Here is a 22,500-nt window from a genome sequence, read left to right on the forward strand (position 1 = left end):
ACTGCTGCAGTTTTTAACCCATTAACACTGGGAACGCATCTCTGTCATTTATTTGACTTTAAAAAAAATAGCACATAATACAAGCTCATAGAGCGGCATAAGTGCCTTTTTTTTGTGAAATCATGAAAATGTGTGCAAATCTTTGAATATGACATATACATTTTTAGCTAAAATCTTTGCTTCTGGGGGTCCCTGGAACAAAATATTTTGAGATGGGGGTCCGCAGACAAATGCATATCATTTTGGGTGGTCCTTGACCTGAAAAACGTGTGAGAACCACTGATATTATAGCAACATAAGTATTTTTTTCAAAGAAAAACTGTTAGGATTTAGAGGACATTTGTAGAATCTCCAGAAGCAAAGCTTTGAGTGAAAATGTTCGCTTTAAAAAACATATACATTCAAAGATTTGCACACATTTTCACAATTTTTCAAAAAACAAATAGCAGATCTACAAGTACTACTACTACTACCACTACCACCAGTAAGACTCCCTAATCGGGAGATAAGCGACCGTAGGTCACATGTAGAAAAGCTGCGGGAAGGTTTCAGCAGTCGTATGGCAGACCAAAAGCAAAGGTGTGCAGGCAAGAGCTGTTGGTGTGTGTGTGTGTGGTGTGGGAGAGAGAGTGTGTTTATAGGGGAAAGGAGGGATTGTTTGTGGGGGGCAAGCCCCCGAGTTACGGCATTTTATGTGAGCTGCAGTGGCAGGGGGTCCTCCACTGGGGGCGCCACCACTTTTGCATCCGTTCTGGAGCACCAGGAGTGGGTGGTCCCCGGGAATGCCCCGTGAGCAGCCCCGTTGGGGTGGTCATTTGGTAATTTTTCCACATGTGCTCATTTTTTACACTTGGGGGTCCCCGAGGCAGCTGGGGGTCCCTGGAGCTCCGGGGGTCCTTGGAGGGTGTAGTTTGGCAGGTAAGGAGTGTGTGTGCAAAATGTGGCATGGATCGGGGCAATGGGTGCGGAGATATGAGCAGGGCAAAAGTGTGACGTGTGTGACGGAGTGACGGAGTGACGGACGGACACCTGGAGCAGCTTTCTGTAGTAAGTGCGACCTACGGTCGCAACTACCACCACTTCTACCACTACTACTACAACCACTATCACTAATACTAATACAGTACATAGGGACAAATTTGGGCAGATATCCAATAACCGATTATTTCCATAATACATACAACACCAGTTTCTACCAGTAGTTCACCATACACCTCTTGTACTAACTGTGACTGAGATGCTGGATGCAGAATGATGCAGATTTTCTAAAAGACACATGCTTTGTTATGACCTGATTTATTTGGCCTACTGAACACCAAGGGGGACGGATTCAAATGAACTGCAACCCGCAGTATTTCAGATATGATCACAGCAGGCTTTTGTGACCATTCTCTCGTAATTACGGCCCTCCCTCTTCCCCCCCCCCCCCGCACTACGGATGAGTGGAGGAGCACTATGTTTTGGGATGTGGCTTATGAACCCATTCAATCCGGAAAACGCATCTGTGTCATTTTAGATTTTAGCTATAGTCATTATTTTATACTTTGGGCTATTCAAAAATAGCAGATATACAAGCTCATAGCGCGGCACCGAGTGCCACGCTATACATTACGTTTGCTGGTTTTTTTAACGGCAAAAACAAGCCTCATTCAACTGGCCACAGCTGTGCAATGGATTACCGGGAAGGGACAATCTTTTTCCTGTGCGTGTAATGAGATGATTTTTCAAAGGTAGGTAAAAACACTAGTTTTTTTTGCTGGCACTGGGGTGACACTATTACACTATTACTCTGGCAGTTAAAGAGTTAATAAGGTGATCTTCACTGCGTTTGGACGGACTCTACCTTTGCCGGGAGCCGGTACAGCGCGGGACCTCATCTCGGAGCTATCGTGGAGAGGGTAATCTGAGTTCCCAGAAGTTTTCGCCAGCTCTGGCGAGGAAACTTCTGGGCCAGAGCCCTGGTATTTGTGGGCGGGATGTAACTAACGCTCAGAATCTGAGCGGACACGCCTCTTACCGGTCTGAGAGCTGTGCAACTCGTCTAAACAGTCCGACGAGAGGCAAACAGCATTACACAACAATGGCGGCCGCAATTTCTCACTGGGAAATTGCTTCCCGTCGATCCTATTTAGATGCAACACCCACTGCATGTGGATCCCGCCCCCTTTTCTTCATTGGCTGTTGATTTGAATCACAACGCAGTGGCCGCGCCCCCTGCTGTCCAAGCTCCGACGCCCAGACTCCCAGACTATGGAGAGGGAGGTATCAAACAGGGCTACTACAGTGCTACCCCAAATATACTGTTACCACTACTACGACTACTACAGTGGCCCAGGAGCTAGAGAGCGGCTGCTTTGTGAATCAGAGGGTTCCTCGCTTCCATCCCTGCACCGCTCCTCCCAGCTCCGTGTCGAAGTGTCCTTGAGAAAGAAACCGAAACCCCTGACTGACTCCATGCTGCTGAGCAGGTTGTTGGGTTTGTGTGCATGGCTGCCTCCACCACCATCAAACGTGTGACATGACGGTGTGAATGTAATTGTACATTGTAAAGCGTGGGCACACGTCGTCACGTTGAATGTCCCCTTTTTTTGTTTTTTACGCCAGTGGACTCCCCGCGGCGAGTCGAATAAAACTCCCCCTTGCCTTTTGTGCGTGTGCATAAAGCATAGCTATCATTTCCCAATCAGGCTCAACTATTTACTGACCTGCATCCGGGGCGCAAAACAAAGCCGTGTCTTTCAAAACGGCTAATTTCCTCTCACCTCTCGCGTCTCTCCGTCTCTCTGGTGGATGAGCGAGCGGGGTGGGCGGGTGGGGCGAGCGGTGACGGCCGGGTGTAGCGGTGAGAGAGAGAGGTAATTGTCCTCGTGTGAAAGAAAACAAATTACTCCCCCTCCCCCCCCGCCTTGCCCACCATAATTATTTTGTTTTCCTCTTTACGTCCTTATGATACGGCGTATGAATATAGATGAAACCCCCTCCTGAAGGGAAAGAACGTGCTTTACACCCATAAAGGCACATTTGCAGTTATTCCCCCCACTTTGGAGTTGATTATTCCTTTAAGACCTGGAACGCATCTGTGTCCCTTTTTTTGATTTGAGCTAAAAAAGAATTATTTTACACTTTGGGCTATTCAAAAATAGCAGATATACAAGCTCGTAGCGCGGCACCGAGTGCCGCGCTACGAGCTTGTAGATCTGCTATTTTTGAAGAATCGTGAAAATGTGTGCAAATCTTTTAATATATATCGTTTTAAAGCAAACCTTTTTAACTGAAATCTTTACTTCTGGGGGTCCCTGGAACAAAACGTTTTGAGATGGGGGTCCGCGCACAAACACGTATCATTTTGGGGGTCCTTGACAGGAAAAAGTTTGAGAACCACTGATATAGAAACATTAGCATTTGGATTTAGAAGACATTTTTGTAGGACCTCAGGTCTTAATGGGTTAAGATACCACAGTCTGACTAACAAAGCCCTCCCGCAGACTGTTCACACTTTCCTTTGTCTTTTCATCTTTTTTTCACGTTCTCTCTCTTCCCACGTCTGTAATGATGCACACGCTGTACTGTACTGTACTGTACTGTACTGCGTGTTCTCTCTCTCTCTCTCTCAGACATAATCACCAGAGTGTGATGTGGCGTACTTGCATCTGAAGGGTGTGAGTGCATGAGAGCGATAGATGGAGAGATGCTATCATATGCAATCACAGAATAAAGACAAGGTTTTGAGGAGCTGCTCAATTATTCCCCCCCCCCCTCTGGATGGGAGAGATGGCCGACGCGATGCTGCTTTCATCAAAGAAAAGACTCCGAACCGCTGATTGTAAAGGCTGTCAGCCATATTCTCTCTCTCTCTCTCTCTCTCTCTCTCTTCTCTCTCTCTCTCTCTCTCTCTCTCTCTCTCTCTCTCTCTCTCTCTCTCTCTCTCTCTCTCTCTCTCTCTCTCTCTCTCTCTCTCTCTCTCTCTCGCACGCATGCACGCACACACACAATACACACACTCATACATATATGAAAGAGTTTGGAAAAAATGCAACATCCATATAAAAGTTGTTACGCAATTCCCTTGATGAATTAAATAAATATTTGCCACAGAATCAACGTCTCCCGACCAATATCGCAAGACTTTCACATTTCCATCCACCTTTTAATCGCATAAAAAACGCTTGCATACTTTAAAAGGAGAACCCTTTATATCTCTGTAACCCAATCACTGTTACTTAGCTTAGACATACTTTGGGGGGGGGGGGGGGGGGGAAGAGAAAATAAACCACTTTGCAGTTTTTCAGAGCTTGGTGCTGCAGTAATCATAGAAAATAGGACAGCATAATAATGCTTTCCCTGTCAAGGACAATACCCTCAGAATAATCTACAGTACTGTGTCTCTTTTGTCCTGCCGTTTCGTTTTGCGAGAACAAAAAGAATAAAATGCAATTAATGCTGTGCTATGAATGTGGAGTGGTGCGTCTTGTTGAAATATAGGCCGCCGCGCCGCGTTCCTCCGCCCTGCACGGAGGTTATAATAGACTATTGTTGGCCTTTCACTCTCCTGGTCTCGGCGGTCAGATACATTTAAATGTCAGCTCCATTTCCTGCCTTTTCACACACAGCCATGAAATGGGGAAGCAGAAATGCCAGCCTGCGCTGTGGCGTCCCCCCCCCGCCCTCTGCCTCCCCACTGCCCCATCAGCTCATTGTTTACCATGAACTTTTATTCAGCACAAAAGACTTTTTTTTCCACACAGCAGCCATATTGACATGAATAGTTGTGTAATAGTATTAGGTGTCGCCAATGATAGGAATTAACAACAATGTATATAGGTCTTAACCAATGCAACCCTACAGCAGGTGGCCAGGTACTTTGACCAGTTTCACTTTCAAAGCCTTTGCATCATGCATGACATGTCGCACAAACAGAATGCGATGTGTTTTTGTTGATAAAACAAGTTTGTTCACAAATCCACCATTTAACTTCCACAATCCATTGGTGCTGTGTGCCGCGTTCTGTTTGTGTGACATGCATGATGCAAAGGTTTTGAATGTGAAACTGGCCAAAGTCACCTACTGTAAGTATAAAAGTATATACTTTTCGGCTATTTTCGGCTATTTTCAAATGGCCGAAATGTATATAGGGCTGCAGTGGTTAATGTATGTTTTGTAACAATAAATAATCAAAATCTACAAAGTAACTTGTAAGTAAAGTTTTCAAATAATTGTTGGCGAGTAAAAGCACAATATTTGTCTCTGAGATGTAGTGGAGTGGAAGTAAAAAGTACAGAAAGGTGTGGGGTCCATGTTATGTTATATATTCTTATTATCCTTGGCCCATTCCTTTTCCCCTCTACATCAAATCTCTCCTCTGTTTGGGGCAAATGTTTACCCCACAATAGGCTCACTATAGTGTCCTGGGTTCCTAATGGATAATTAATTAGTATCATTGGTAACACCTGTGAAGGGAGCAACATTACACATGACACTATTCATGACAATATGGCTGCCGTGAAAAAGCTCTGTGGAGCGATACTGGTGATATAGGTGTGATTTGTAGCCGCGTGAAGTTTTCACGATGGGTCCGCGTCGTTCACATTTGATGGAGTCTGCTGAGTGTGATGGGAGTGATGTGGAGTCTATGGCTCACTGACCAGCTCTACAAATCTGTACCTCTGGACAGCTGTTACACTGTGTGTGTGTGTGTGTGTGTGGGTGGGTGTGTGGGTGTGTGGGTGTGTGTGTGTGTGTGTGTGTGTGGGTGTGGGTGGGTGGGTGTGTGGGTGTGCGCGCGCACACGTGTGACCTTCTCCCTCTGTTAACTCTCTCTCTTTCTCTCTCTCTCACTGTCTCTCTCTCTCCCCCCATATCTCACTGTCTCTCTTTCTCTGCTGCCTGTGTTTAATAACTGTTTAATGTCTTGATTAAATGAACAGTGTAGATTTAAGTGGATGGCTTGTTTGCAACAAACGAACCACCTCATAATTTGCTACTCTTTACAGCACGTAGGCTGTGTCTTATGCGTGAATGTCCAAGTGTGTGTGTGTGTGTGTGTGTGTGTGTGTGTGTGTGTGTGTGTGTGTGTGTGTGTGTGTGTGTGTGTGTGTGTGTGTGTGTGTGTGTGTGTGTGTGTGTGTGTGTGTGTGTGTGTGTGTGTGTGTGTGGTTTTGCAACTCTGTTTGTCGACACGTGCACCAAAGCCTGAGTGTGTGGGCTAATTTAATTGTCAACTCTTGCCATGCAATTACAATTAAGGCAAGATTAGAAGTGCAAGATCAGAGTAAATGTCATGAACCTATTCAACAAATGACAGGGTAAATGGACACGTACTGTACTTAAGTATTGTGCAAAGAAAACTATTACGTTCCACATCAAACGCATCTGCATTAATTGTGTGTGTGTGTGTGTGTGTGTGTGTGTGTGTGTGTGTGTGTGTGTGTGTGTGTGTGTGTGTGTGTGTGTGTGTGTGTGTGTGTGTGTGTGTGTGTGTGTGTGTGTGTGTGTGTGTGTGTGTGTGTGTGTTGCGTTTCAGACGGCCTGGTGGACTGCGTGGACCCGGACTGCTGTGAGCAGGTGAGCTGCGGTTCCGACGCTCTGTGCCAGGGCTCCGCCGACCCGCTGGCCCTGCTGCAGAGGAACGCCCCTCCCCCCACCGCGCCCCCCTCCCCCGCCGCCGGCCCGCACACGCACAGCTTCTACCAGCGCGTGCGTTTCCTCCTGGGCAACACCGCCACACACACCCTGCCGGGAGAGGTGCCCTTCGACACCAGGTGAGAGGCTCGAGGCTCGTTTTGCGATGTAGAAATACTCTGTTACAAGTACAAGTCCGGAATTCAAAATTGACTTGAGTAAAAGTACGACAGTATGGGAATCAAAATGTATGTTTCCATATCAGTGGTGCTCAATCTTTTTCATGTCAAGGACCCCCAAAATTATATGTATTTGGCCGCGGACCCCCATCAAAATATTTGTTCCAGGGACCCCCCAGAAGCAAAGATTTGAGTTAAAAATGTTCGCTTTAAAATATATATATATTCAGAAGATTTGCACACATTTTCACGATTTTTCAAAAATAGCAGATCTACAAGCTCATAGCGCGGCACTCGGTGCCGCGCTATGAGCTTGTATATCTGCTATTTTTGAATAGCCCAAAGTGTAAAATAATGCTTTTTAGCTCAAATCTAAAAATGACAGTTCCAGGTCTTAATGGGTTAAAGTACCAAGAGTAGAAAGTACTCATTATGAAGACTGTCCCATTTCACAACTTTTAAAATGTATGAAGATCTTTTGAAAATAGCCGATCTACAAGCTCACAATGCGACGCATTGTGAGCTTGTAGATCGGCTATTTTCAAATTGCCGAAATGTATATAGGGCTGAAGTGGTTAATGTATGATTTGTAATAATAATACAAATCTACCAAGTAACTATAGTAACTAAAGTTTTCAAATAATTGTAGTGGAGTAAAATTACAATATTTGCCTCTGAGATGTAGTGGAGCAGAAGTAAAAGTACTGACATATTTAATTACTTTATTACTCTATTTTACTACAGTACTTGAGTAAATGTACTACTTTACCACCACTGGGGGAAGGGGTATTGTTGAGTATTTGTGTGTGGGTGCGTGCGTGCGTATATACGTGCGTGCACGCATGTTGTGGTTACGTGTGTATGCGTGTGTTTGCATATCTAGTGGGTGTGTGTGTACCCGTGTCCTTGACGAGAATAAAAGAAGTCCACACTGTCTGTGCGGACGTCTTTTCTTCCTGTTGTGCATCTTTGTTGTCCTGCACCAGCGTCTACAATGGCTGTGAATAACCATTTCTTTTGATACCCGTGTCCTTGAGTCATCCTATGCGCGCACAAGCTCACATATACGCCATTATTAACCCCATTAAAACGGCCACTCATTCAGTGTGCGTGTGCGTGCGTGTGCGTGCATGCTAGTCGTGGGCAGTATCAATTTCTGTGTGTGCATCAAAGGTTGTGTTAGTATACTGTGTGTGTGCACGTGCGTGCGTGTGCGCGTTTGCGCTAGTCGTGGGCAGTGTGTTTCAATATATTATTGCCATGCCAACCGAGTTGATAGCAATGATAAGAAGGTATGGTATTCCTTGATTTTTATTTTTATATGATTTTCAGTCCCCTCAAAAATAGAGATAAAGCTGCACTTTCTAGTAAACTGATAGTGATAATGAAACTGATAGCCAACCAAATAATGATTTGGAGGTATAACATAAATAATTGGCTGGTCAGTTCTGCTCCATCGGTTTCCTAGCAAATAGATTAAATATGACTAGGCATGGAATCTTGAAAGTATTGCCACATAACTTCCAACTACAAAAGCAACGTATTAGCCTCAGGATTTTATTCAGCTGCCAGTCTAGTCTGTCACCTGACATCATCTCCATTCAGACCACTGATGTGGCAACATGTCCTCCACCATGGTATGCTGAATCTATGGGAGAAGGCTGCTTATTTATTTCCTATCGTTTCATTATTCTATGGGCCTTAAAGGGATAGTTCACCCAAGTAATGTACTTTTTTTCTATCGATTAGTCACCCCATGGAGACTTGAATTCAAGGATATTTTGTTTGGTTTTTGTCACATTCCTAAGCCAATAATTTGATGACCAGCGGACCTCTTTGTGTCTCCTACCGGAACCACTGCCAGTCATCAAATTATTGGCTTAGAAATGCGACAAAAACCAAAAAATATCCATGAATTCAAGTCTCCATGGGGTGACTAATAGATAGAAAAAAGGCATTTTGGGGGTGAACTATCCCTTTAAGTATTTAAAGCCAGCAAGCCCTACTGCTTCATTGTACGGCTAATCTGCAAGCATACAATCTATGTGTATATATATATTATATATATATACACATTTCCACCTATGATAAAATAGGGACGGCAGGTTGAAAGTGGTTAAACCCAGCAAGACTAGTCTTAACCCATTAAGACCGGGAACGCATCTGTGTGTCATTTATAGATTTCTTTGGCTTTTCAAAAATAGCAGATATACAAGCTCATAGCGCGGCACCGAGTGCCGCGCTATGAGCTTGTATATCTGCTATTTTTGAAAAATCGTGAAAATTTGTGCAAATCTTTGACTATATATATATATATTTTTTTTTAAAGCGTTAGGATTTAGAAAACATTTTTTTAATCGGCCTCAGGTCTTAATGGGTTAAGTAGGCTAATTGCCTATTACACACAGGATAGATAATGTCATACATGATACAATGACTTCTACCACCAGCAGCAGCTCAGCTCTTAATTCATTTTTACACAAATACCATCATATACTGTACACCCAGGTGAAATGTCAGCAAAGTATGAAGGTATAATATATATATACCCCCCAAGCCTAGTGCATGCGTGTGTGTGTGTGTGTGTGTGTGTGTGTGTGTGTGTGTGTGTGTGTGTGCGTGTGTGTGTGCGTGTGTGTGTGTGTGTGAGTGCGTGCGCGTGTGTGTCCACAGCGTTGTGGGCTTGCAGATCGAAAATTTTCCGGCTTTAGGCTATGGTTAAAAATGGCAAGCCAAAGTGAAAAAAATGGCGTTTATAAAATCGGCGTCCTAAAATGTTGATGTCCTCACAAGTATAGAAGTACAAACCTGTGTGTGCGTGTGCGTGTGCGTGCGCGCGCTCCTCCAGGGACTGGAACCCCGTGCTCCTGTAGAGATCAGAGCCCAGTGCTGCGGTACATCGTCCTCAGCCTGTCTTAGTGTCAGAGTACAAGCGGCCGGCGTTTGTTCATTGCTATATTTATGTTGTGTGTGTCATGCGGTAACACACCACTCATAAAGGTGTCTCCATAAATATTTCAGTGCCCTCTCGGCCGGCACGCCAGAGAGCGGGGAATATATCTTGTTGGCACCGTGACCCAGAAAGTTTTGGACCAGGAAAAAAAAAAAAAACACAAAACGAGAAGTGATGCCTCGCTGGCTGCACCCCCCCCAACCCTGTTCCAACCCCCCCCCCGCCCCAACCCTGTTCCAACCCCCCCCCCCCCAACCCCACCCGCCCCTTCCCTTCCCTTCCCCGCTCTCTTTTACAATAAACAAATACATTCATTATGTGTCTGTTGTTTCGGAGGGGGAATCGATGGCGGCTTTCGGGGCAAAAGTAACAAACGGGCCGACGCGGTCACCCAGAGCAACCCTGCTTGTCTCCTCCTGGAGGAGCAGATAGTATCCATCAGTGTGTGTGTGTGTGTGTGTGTGTGTGTGCGTGTGCGTGTGTGTGCGTGCGTGTGTGTGTGTGTGTGTGTCATCCTAAATCCATCTGTCTCCATTTTATCGGTTCGACTATTATCCCCCAGTTTAAACAGCCTATTTCACACTTTAGCGGAAATATCAGCGGGAATGCTTCAAAATATTTCCCGATGCGTGCGACAGTGGGCGTGGCTAATTAAAGACTAAATTGAACGCGTGTGTGCATGCGTGCGTGCATGCGTGTGTGCGCACATGCGTGCCGTGCGCGTGTGAAGGGTATTTCTTTACGTGACATGTCGCATGCGAGCATGGGCTGTATTTATGGCGCTTGTCCGCTGGCCAACCCTGGCAGGTTTTTGTTGGGTGCCGAGGCAGGAAGTGGTTGCTGTCGGGAGGGAGAGTGAATGGAGCTGTTGTCTCCTGTCTGGCTACAAGGACGTTCGTCTGGGTCCCATGTCTCCACAATCATCCCGCTGTCAATCCTGATGAACCGGAAAACCTCCGCACTTCTCCCTCTGTCTGTGTCTCTCTATTTCTGACCAACTCCTCTCTCTCTCTCTCCCCCTTCACTGTCTCTCCACTATCTCTCTCTCTCTAGTCGTGTGGCTGTCATCAGAGGTAGTGTGGTGTTACAAGATGGCTCTCCTCTGGTTGGCGTCAACATCACCTTCCTGCAGCACCCAGAGTATGGCTACACCATCAGCAGGCAGGACGGCAGGTACTGTGCCTGCGGTGACACACACGTCACATACAGTCAGGGTTGCCAGATCTGCTTATTCTAATTTCCCCGCAAGATTTTATTTGAAAATAGCCGATCTACAAGCTCACAACGCGTCGCATCGCGACGCGTTGTGAGCTTGTAGATCTGCTATTTTCAAATAGCTGATGTACATGTTAAAGTACTCATGTGGCCCATAGTCGCTTCTTTTGGGCTGGTTTTCCTAGACCTGGTTTCTTGTTTCTCTCACAGTATCTGGCAACACTGCATACAGTACCATAGACTGCATAAACATCATGGACGTCACATCACCCATTGGTTTCTATACAGACCCGCTTTGAAGCCGCTATTTGAGCTAATTCAAAGCCACGTTCTGGTCCCGAATGGAACTGGAAAACGAATGCTATTGGGTGGAATCTATCTTCCCTCAGTAGAAGTATACCTTCTTCATAATTAGTTTTAAAATGAATGGGAGCATAATTTACAAAAACGTATGTCATGATAATTGAAAGAAGACTTTAAACTGCGACAGAATACGTCAAGTATTTACTGTAGTGCAATTATTTGACAGCTTTTGTTACTAACTAGCTACTTTGCAGATTTAGATTATTAATGCAATTAATACATGCGTTAATTAATACATTATTATGTATTATGCAAGGGATAATTGATGGCGAGGTGGTCATTGTTGAGAAATAAACCAGGATGTTTAATCATCCCGCTTATTACACGGCTACTTAATAAATATAATGTATGTTTCAGCAAGGTTTCAGCCTGAGCCCCTTTGACTTCCATTATGAAATATAAGTTAGATATTTCAAAACTATAACAAAAAGTGTTTTAGTTTGTTGTTATAAATAATTAGTGGAGGTTAAGTACAGTACTTCTGTGTCCTACTGGCAGTGTGACATTCGCTCCAGACAAACAGGCACACAGACTGACACACACACGCACTGTTCTTCTTGGCCTGCAGTTTTGACCTGGTGACCTCGGGAGCCATGTCCATGACCCTCATGTTCCAGCGGCCGCCCTTCCTGCCGCAGACACGCCCCATCTGGACCCCCAACAACAACTTCCTGGTGCTGGATCACGTGACCATGTCCCGGGAGGAAGCGGCGGTGCCCAAATGCGACGTCAGGAGCGTCGTGAGTCCGTACCCGCTGGTCCTGCCCTCGCCTCTGCCCAGATACACCGGGGCATGTGCCGAGCGGGGTCCCGTCATACCGGAGCTCCAGGTACCATACACGCCGCTCTGGTCAATACACTCTCACCCCCAACTCCTCATATCAGCAACTATATCTATCTATATCTATATCTATATCTATATATATATTATCTTGCTACCATAATTGACGGCCACAGTCATGGAGTGTACACGAGTGTATGTGCTCAATTGCCAAGCAGACACATGGCCCAACTAACTCCACATTTTCCCCCAAAATTCCTCAATATTCTGCCTGTGACACCAGCTGCTTCGCATCCCATCACTGTACTTGCAGGATGTACAATTAATATCAAACGCATTATGCTCCAATACTTATGCAAATCACTTCGCCAACACAAAATTCACGTCCGGGTGTTTCTTTTCACCAGCCAATCACCTTTCACGTTGCCACGTCCGTTGCCACGTCGCGCTGACGTACGCTAAACAAGCGCTGCCGTGCGCACAATGCAAACGAGCCCAAAGGCGCGCAAAAATAAGCCGACCATTGCTTAGACACAAAGTCAGACCTGGCAACGCAGCCTACGCCAATCATGTGTCAGAGATCTACAAGCTATGGGGCAGAGACGCCACCGTATCTTAGCAACAACTACAGCGCTCACTCTCATTGGTCGTGTCACGCTAAGAGCAGTCTCCAGACAATGGCATCGCAGACAGCTTGCTGTTACTGCTGTAGCCATCACAGGCAGTTGCAGCACGACGGACAGGGCGCTGTGATAGCTGCCATGTCGCTAACGCTAACGTGGTTGTCATGCCTGCAGCGGCTGTGCAATCACTTTGTCAACAATGCACGTTCGTGTGGTGAATGTCAATATTGCTGCTCAGTTCGTCCATTGTAGATGGTGTATGTTTGTGTGTGTCTTCTGGAGAACTATGTAGCTCCACAGCAACTACAGTAACTAACGTAATGGCAGGACCGCCCCGTGCAACGCATGTTAGGCTGCATTATGGTCATGTAGTAATTTCAGATAATTTCGCTCCGATTAGAGCAGTGCTTATCAACCCTTTCAAGCCGTCCGTCTGTGATAGCTAATCTCTCACATCGTTGACTTGATCGCAGCAAAATAACAGCCCGATGTGGAGAGTCAGTGAGAGCTGGATAAACGAGGTAAAATGTGTCAAAAGGAGTCTGTACGGCTGTCGATAAATGAACACATGACGTCGGTGGGAGAGGAGATATTGTGTCTTTTGGACAAACAGCAGCGTGGTGCTGATGTTTGTTGTGTGAAGCAGCTTAATGTCAGAGTGTTTGTGTTGGAGCGCCTCAGTGCGGCTGCAGAGTTCATGTGCAACCTCTTCCAGAGAGACACAGAGACACTAGAAACTCTGCTGGGGAAAAAAAACACTGCTGGGCATTGACTTTCATATGGACATTGATCGACACACTGCAGGTATATCTGCTACACACACAACATCAAACTACACACTGCAGGTATGATGCAGCGTTTGCATTACAGCCAGCATGCCAGCGTAGTTCCCATATGGTTTCAAGGTGGGCTAAACCATATGGACCCCATGTCAGCAATGTCAGCGGCATCCACTTCAGTCCCAACTGCGATGCCCATGCAGGCTATAAGTAGCTTCTACCTGGCCCTTAGGTGGGCCCCAACTAGCCATGTTTATGTGGGACCAAGGCGGGTCCTAACTGGGTTTGCCCATGCAGGCTTTAACTGGGTTCTACCTGGGCCCTAGGTGTACCCTAACCAACCACAGTGCAGTGCCCATCGCTCCAATTGTTGTGACGTCAGGGCTCTCAATACTGCACATTGGTGGAGGAGGAGGGGCCGCAGGGCGACCGCACACATCGCTGAACCAATGGTAGCCCACGGATGTTTCCTCTGGGGATTTACAATCTGCCCCTCTATGCCACATATCATCCGCACTACAGGGTCTTCACTGACCGAGCCACGGCCCCACTGACCCTCATGACGCTACGCCACTTATATGAGTTGCCAAGTGGCCGCGGGCGCAACGTGGGCGTGGCCGCGGGCTAGACGCGAGCCCCTGCGTAGCGGGGGCGAGCTTCTAGTATATATAATGCTTCTATTTATGTTTTATATTTCATTGTATGACATTGTCACATAAAAGTAGAGATATCTGTATCTGTCAGTCTTTGTCCCTTTTATGCCCATATATGGGCATAGTTATGTTTGTGTCATAGTGACGGGCGGCGGTGGTCCCCCGGCCAATATTGACAAGCCGGCCGACTGGCTTGTATATTGGTAGTTGCGGGTTGTTTTTTGGGGGCTTGTTTCTAAAGTGTAGTTGCTTGTTTGTTTCTAAAGTGTAGTTGCTTATTTGGGCTTGTTTCTAAAGTGTAGTTGCTTGTTTGTTTCTAAAGTGTAGTTTCTTATTTGGGCTTGTTTCTAAAGTGTGGTTGCTTATTTGGGCTTGTTTCTAAAGTGTGGTTGCTTATTTGGGCTTGTTTCTAAAGTGTGGTTGCTTATTTGGGCTTGTTTCTAAAGTGTAGTTTCTTATTTGGGCTTGTTTCTAAAGTGTGGTTGCTTATTTGGGCTTGTTTCTAAAGTGTAGTTGCTTATTTGGGCTTGTTTCTAAAGTGTAGTTGCTTATTTGGGCTTGTTTCTAAAGTGTAGTTGCTTATTTGGGCTTGTTTATAAGGTGTAGTTGCTTATTTGGGTTTGTTTCTAAAGTGTAGTTTATTTGGGCTTGTTTCTAAGGTGTAGTTGCTTTTTTGGGCTTGTTTCTAAAGTGTAGTTTTTTATTTGGGCTTGTTTCTAAAGTGTAGTTGCTTATTTGGGCTTGTTTCTAAAGTGTAGTTGCTTATTTGGGCTTGTTTCTAAAGTGTGGTTGCTTATTTGAGCTTGTTTCTAAAGTGTAGTTGCTTATTTGGGTTTGTTTCTAAGGTGTAGTTGCTTATTTGGGCTTGTTTCTAAAGTGTAGTTGCTTATTTGGGTTTGTTTCTAAGGTGTAGTTGCTTATTTGGGCTTGTTTCTAAAGTGTAGTTGCTTATTTGGGCTTGTTTCCTGATGTTGTTTAAACCAGTGGTTTTCAAACATTTTCATGTCAAGGACCCCCCAAATGAATATGTATTTGTCCACGGATCCCCCATCTGAAAACATTTTGTGCCAGGGACCCCCATACAAGATTTGTGTAGTTAAAATGTTTCGAAAATAGCAGATCTACAAGCTCACAACGCATCGCGATGCTCTTGGGCCTGTTGGCCTGGCCTTGGGCCTCTGGGCTTGTTTCTCGATCTGGCAACACTGCATACAAGGTCTCCGACCGACAGCGATGACAGGCTGACCGTCGGGTCAGGTCATGTGTTGCGTCATGCTGACGCAGAGGACCGCCTCCTGCGTAGCGTGTTGACGAGGATGAGTCATGACCGCCTCCCACCCTATCGCCATGCAAATTGGACGGCGCTGAGTCGGCAGAAGCAAGCTTCACACGCTGCTCAATGCGGAATAGTAAAATCACCTGGAAGTTGACATTTTTATTTGGAAGAAATGCAGCGTCAGGTTCTGTAATGTTATACATTGTCAGAATCCGCTTTGTTCAAGTTCATTTGAGTTCTAAAAGAGCTGACTTTAAGACCCGTTTCACCGAGCAATGCAAGTCAATGGGGAGAATATGTTTGAATTATCTTTTTTTTTCTTTAATCAAGAGCAACTATTGAAGATATCTCAGCAGTATTTGGACTTACGTGAGGGCAATGTAACTACACAACCCAAACCTCTACCAAAGTGTTATTTAGCTTTAAGAGCAGAGCCATCAGTGGCAGGTTTAACTGTATTCCATTCGTTGCAGTAAATGGGTCAATTTATGACAAGAGTGTTCTCCACTTAATATGCTGTCAGTGGGTGTGTTGCAGGTGGATTCAGTCAGGCCAATCAAATGACAGCTCTTCATTACCTATAAGAGCAGTGTGCTTGCTGGCAATTTGCACAGAAGAGCCTCATAAGTTCTGCTAAGAGTGAACTGATGACCTGGTGCGTTCGGCTGCACAGAACCAATCTACGCAGCACATCCAACAGAGCGCCAGGAGCGCATGATGTCACATTAGCATGGGAGGACATAACAGATGTAGTTAATATGTCTGGCGCTGGTCCTATGAGAAGCATTTCTCAATGAAACGGTGACATTTTTTACAGGTATATATAGGGGTCAAGGTGTCAAAGTATTGCTCCTCTCTTTTTTCGAATGGCGCTTAGTAAATAAAATGTTGTATCATTATTGTTATTTAACCAGGGTCACATGTGGGTTAGTATGCATAAAGAATGTAGAATAATAATAATAACTTTATTTATATAGCACCTTTCTAAACAGAAGTCACAAAGTGCTGCACAGAAAAAGCACTGTAACTGTTGTCCGCGTATCCGTTGTACCTGTTTAGGAGTGCTTAGTGCAGTTACAGTGCCCAGTATCATAGTACTTGGAGGCCAGTCCATGACGGCCGTACTGTAACGTCATATTGATGACATCAGGGATCTCCATATATGGACATAAAAGGGGCACAGACAGACAGATAGCTACAGAGATCGGCCGCTTCGACCGAATACTCACTCAGCACAACCAGTGTTGCCAGATTATGTGAGAGAAACAAGCAACCAGGTCTAGGAAAACCAGCCCAAAAGAAGCGACTATGGGCCATATGAGCACTTTAACATGTACATCAGCTATTTGAAAATAGCAAATCTACAAGCTCACAACGCGTCGCGCTGCGACGCGTTGTGAGCTTGTAGATCGGCTATTTTCAAATACAATCTGGCGAGGAAATTATAACAAGCAGATCTGGCAACCCTGAGCACGACACAGCCTCTGGTCCTCAGCGATACGCGCGCCGAGTTTGAAGTCGATCGATCAGACAGTCCTCGAGATATACGTGAGAAGGTCTGACACACAGGCTGCAACTAAAATGTGTTTTTTTAAAAACACCAGCTAAAACAGGAGAGCATTTCAGTTGGCAGACACCGGGTCTCATTGACGGCAGAATTACATTGTGCTTCTGAGCTGCTAACGACCCGCCTTTGAGCTACAAGCGCCAAAATTGAGGACAAGGCGGGACTAAAAAAAATCAGCAAACATGGCAGAGGAGAGGCTGCCGTGCATCCAGTAGACTATATTTATAGTCTGTGGACATTTATAGCCGCGGGAACTAGGGGGTGCTGGGTGGGCGGCCGCCCCCCACCCTCCCCCAGGTATACCGACATCCCCGGGAACATTCCCCCCCCCAGTAAGTGTTTGAAAACTCCACCCTGCCTTCTTTGTTGTGATCTGATCGACAACCCACGACGAATGCCATCATAAATAGCCTAGCCTAACCACCAGCACAATATGCTATTTCCTTCATCAGATAAATAATAGTGGGAATGGGGGTAGTAGGGGGAATGAAAGAAAATAGGCCTATTTTAGAAGTAAATATTGTTAAACCACAGCCTTTTTGTTAGCCTATTATCGTGAAAGCACTGTCCGTGGACCATCACAATTATGTTCTAAAGGGCCCGCCGGGCGCTCCACACCCCCCCCTGGTCTAAACTGCTTCTATGGCTATGGCTCCATTTGCACCTCTCCTCCCGTCAGAAAGTCATTCAGTTTTCAGAGTGACTTTGGTGCTAAAGAAACCCCGGCTAACAGCTCTGTCTGATATCTAATCCTGTACCTGCCAACCATAATTAGCATGCTGGCAAATTATAGACAATTTACCATCTTCAATTTAGGCATTTAGCTGACACTTACTCAGAACGACATACAATTGGGAAATGGGAGTAAATGGCTCGAACTTTAGTCAACAAACAACAGCCGGGTACATAATCAAGTAGAGTGCAAAGAAATCAAACATCAAAGTAAACATCAAACCTAGCACACGTCTAACTATATGTACTGTATCTAAATAAAAGTCTTAGCATTAGTGGGAAAGCAAAAACTAGCGTAAATAACTTTGACAAATAAATAAACATTTGAATTACAAAAAAAAACAACTAAATGTAAAATAGTAACTATAGCATACTACTGTATAGCATATCAAAGTAGATGACAATAAGTGATACATTGGATAGAGGAGTGCTTAGCCCATTAAGACCTGGAACGCATCTGTCACTATGAGCTTGTAGATCTGCTATTTTTGAAAAATCTTGAAAAAATATTTTGGGTATTTAAAAAAAAAAATTGTTAGGATTTAGAAAACATTTTTTAAGAATCGCCTCAGGTCTTAATGGTTTAGGGGGTTGAGGTGGAGACTGAAGAGGTGAGTTTTCAGGCTGTGGAGGAAAACACAGAGTGAGGGTCTGAGTTTATTGCTCGGGAGCCAGAGGAGGACGAAGTGTCTAGACTGACAGCTGAAGTGTTGTTCAGGATGCTTCAGGGAATGTTTTAACTTCAAACAGACTTCCTGTCTTAGATGATCTAAGTGAGCGGGATAAGGCTTGTGCTGTTGGGGCAGCAGTGGCTCAAGGGGTAGAGCGGCCGTCTTGGAATCGGAAGGATCCTTACCGGTTCGATCCCACATGGCTCCGGCCCATGGCCGTTGAAGTGTCCTTGAGCAAGATTCGGAACTCCTAACTGCACCCAATCAGTGGCGTAGCCAGAACGCTAGCCGAGGCTGGGCCTCGGAAGTTGCGGGTGGGCACACATGCCCGCGCGCGCAGCGCAATTTGCGGTTAATAGCGGTTTTAGACACTTTTTCTGCGGGTTTGTGATGGATTTCGGATACCTATATATATACAATGTTATCAAAATGGCTGAATATTATATGAAAAAAAAAAAAAAAAAAAAAAAAAAAAGTAAAAAAAAAATAAAATAAATATATATATATATATATATATATTCCTATTTCTTTTCGGGTGGGCAGAAAAAACAAATGGGTGGGCCCAGGCCTACCTATGCCCACCCGTGGCTGCGCCCCTGCTCCCAATGACCCGTGTTGTGCCTTGTATGTGTGAATGTGTGGGTGATTTGGAGGACGCTTTGGAGAAAGGCACTATATACAGTAAATGCAGTCGATTTACCATTTTGCTGAGAAACCACCCACATGAAACATGAAATACATGAAAAAATTAATCCTATACCTGCCAATCATAATTACCACACTGCAAATTATAGCGCATCAACTTCCAACTTATTTGTATCATCTATAATTCTCTCTCTCTCTCTCTCTCTCTCTCTCTCGTTTTCTCTCTCTCTCTCTCTCTGTAGGCGGTTCAGGAGGAGGTCCCGATCCCGGGGTCCTTCGTGAAGCTGAGCTACCTGAGCACGCGGGCGGCGGGCTACCTGTCTCTGCTGCGCGTCCTCCTGACGCCCCCGTCGCCCTCCTCCCCCGTGTCCCCGCTGGGCGGCCTGGCCAAGGTCCACGTGCGCGCCTCCGTCCAGGGCCGGCTGTACCAGCGCTGGTACCCCGCCGGGCCGGGCCTGGTGCACAGGATGGTCTGGAACAAGACGGACGTCTACGGACAGGAGGTCTGGGGCCTCACGCACGCCACAGGTACCGTAATATAAGAGCAATAATGAATATAGTGAATGATGATAATAAATGTGAACCACGACGAGCCATTTTATTATTCTCAAAGGAGGTTTGTGCAAAGAGCTTTACAAATACAAGAAATACAGTGTCACAAAACACATGTAATGACATTCTATTTATAGGAATATGTACGGGTCAAGGTGTCAAAGTATTGCTCCTCTCCAATACACTCCAAGCCTGGCATGGCCAGGCTAATATCACTGCGTAGATATTCTCTGTGTGGAACCTGCATTTCCAAGGGGCACTTTAAGAAATGCATCTGGTGATAAACCCGCCCCACATTTGCATACTGGGCCCTGATTGGTTCCCCTACAACTTCGGGGGCAGGAAAATCCAATCACGACCGAGCGGGCCAGACCAAAGCTGCCGAGGGATATGTTTTATTTTTTTGCACTGGCAGATTCGTCTGGTTTCCAGGCTTAATCCTCTCCTCCTGAATAAAAAAGGACACATTTTATGGAAAGTCAGCAATTGTGAACTGAATGGCAGCCGCTCAGCAGGAATTCTGCATCTCAAAAGCGAAAAAAGGCTGAAAAACAGTCCAGCATGTTTAAATCTTTGAACTAAATGTAAAGTAGTGAGTTTGAGAGAGAGTACTGTTTGAAATGTCAGTGAAAGGCAGCGGACGGTAAAATAAAAGGTTCAAAGTATCACAAGCGCAATTCAAAGTAAAGGCATTTATGCTGAAAGAAGCAGCGCCCCATCGTCGATATCCCTGCATTTGTTGAATGGTGTGAATGTGAGTCATGAATGAAATACATGGCTGCATGCGAGTTAAATCCCGTGACACCAAAACTGACTTTACAAAGTCCCAGAGTAGTAGCTGAACAACAGAGCATGACTTCTGTCATTCCTAATGTTGTACAGGGTTGCCAGATCTGCTTATTATAATTTCCCCGCAAGATTTTATTTGAAAATAGCCGATCTACAAGCTCACAACGCGTCGCATCGATGCCACGCTATGAGCTCTGCTATTTTTGAATTGCCAAGTAAATCTTAAAATGACACAGATGTGTTCCCGGTCTTAACTCTGCCAGACTTATTTCTGGCTGCGTTTGCCCACTGCCAGCTATTTTTTTTTATTTTTTTATCCTTTCAACTGGTCACAGACAATGTATATTCATTATGATCGCTTGTCCGATCGTTTATAAACACACAAGCTATGTGTGTGCCTCGCCCAGAGAAAAAAAAATACAACCGCGATGCCTTCTAACAGCATGTGAATGTACCATTTCTCGCCCAAAATGCACGATTTTCTTACCTTTTCAACTGGCCACAGAAAATGTATATCCCTCATGATCCCTTGTCCGACTGTTTGTAAACACACACGATACGTGTGCGTCGCCCAGTGAAAAATAATCCAACCGGGACATTTCCTTCTCTCATCAAATTATTGGATTAGGAATGCGACAAAAAATATCCATGAATTCAAGTCTCCCTGGGGTGACTAATCGATAGAAAAAAAGTATTTTTTGGGTGAACTATCCCTTTAACTCATTCCCTGCCAGACGTATTTCTGGCTGTGTTTGCCCACTGCCAGCGATTTAGTGTTTTTTATAACTTTAAAAAAATCACAAATTGTTTTTTTCCATTATGATCGCAAGTGCAATCGTTTCTAAACACACAGGCGAGTCGTGCACGCCGCTCAAACAACAAACATTCCGATCGGGGCGGAGTCTCTCTCCTCCGCCAGCCCATTGTAAAAACCTCATGTATCGCCATGTAAATGGTCGAATCACTTACTTTTTTCACCTCGCCACAGACCTCGCTAAATCCCTTATGATCGCGTGTTCAACTGTTTGTAGACACACAGGGTAGTTGTGTGAGTGGCCCAGAGAAGACATTTTCAATCGGCGACATTCCATTTTGCAGTAGTAGCAGTTTCAAAACAGCTTCGCTAAACAGCATTCCACGGCGGAGAAATGCAAAGCCGAGAAAAGACTAGTTTTAGAGGGGGACCTAAACCGGAAGCGGACGGAACCGAAAATCTTCGATTTGACGTATCTCCGTATCCGGGTGTGCTACAGTGAAATGTGTCACTGCGAGAGATGAAGGACAGTGAGATCTTGTTTTAAAAAAATATTTTGCAAAATGAAGTTTTTTACGTCAGTGGCAGATTTGGTAATTGGAAAAAATGACGTCAGTAGCAGTGAATGAGTTAATGGATGATGTTCCATTCCATTCATACCTCAGTGTGATTTTTCCTGGTTAAATAAAGGTTACATACATGACATACATACAGTACATGGCATGTCCCCTGTATGTGTAAGAACAGAAGAAACACAACGAGAGGCGTGAGGAATCACACCTATTCAGAGTCCTTGTGACACACAATGTTTTGGAGCTATAGAGTGAAGGGTATTGTACAGTAGCATTCATTGTTTGGTCCTCTCGCTCTCTCTCTCTCTCTCTCCCCCCACACACACACAGTACTGTGTTTGTGTTGGCATGGATGGTTATATAGTGTTTTTGTACGCATGCCAGTCAATTACATAATAATAATGGCAAATACGCTTGTAGAACATCCTCCTTGTTATTGCTTGAATTCAGACGGGACGGACGGGGGGGGGGGAGATGGAGTGGAGGTTATGGCAGAGAGGGCTGGGCACGGTCCAAAGCAGGACGCCCGGGAGAGACTCTGTGGTTATGTGGTCAGCCTTCTGACCCGGGCTGGGATAACACAGATGTTGTCTGCACGCTGCAGGGCCCCATGTCATAACCGGGGTTGTCCTCCACGTCCAGACCTCCATCTCCTCTCTCTCCCCCCCCCCCCCCCCCCCGTTCCGGCCTGATCCCTTCTTTCTTTTTTTATATACGTGCCCTCAGTGGTGCAAAGTAACTAAGTACATTGACTTACGTACTGTACTTAAGTACAATT

The 22,500-nt window shown here is 45.3% G+C and overlaps 1 protein-coding gene across 1 annotated transcript in view; it reads left to right on the forward strand.

Annotated features, from left to right (window-relative positions):
- tenm1 (teneurin transmembrane protein 1) overlaps positions 1–22,500 on the forward strand; it is a gene marked incomplete at its 5' end in the record, with an annotated part of 403,177 nt that overhangs the window by 228,895 nt on the left and 151,782 nt on the right. The window contains 4 exon segments of the mRNA XM_084041664.1: positions 6,521–6,758; positions 10,804–10,923; positions 11,897–12,158; positions 19,298–19,583. Coding sequence (XP_083897790.1) covers positions 6,521–6,758; positions 10,804–10,923; positions 11,897–12,158; positions 19,298–19,583 — 906 coding nt within the window.

Source organism: Gymnoscopelus microlampas (assembly GCF_963454915.1).
Source record: "Gymnoscopelus microlampas genome assembly, chromosome: 18".
NCBI lineage: Eukaryota > Metazoa > Chordata > Actinopteri > Myctophiformes > Myctophidae > Gymnoscopelus > Gymnoscopelus microlampas.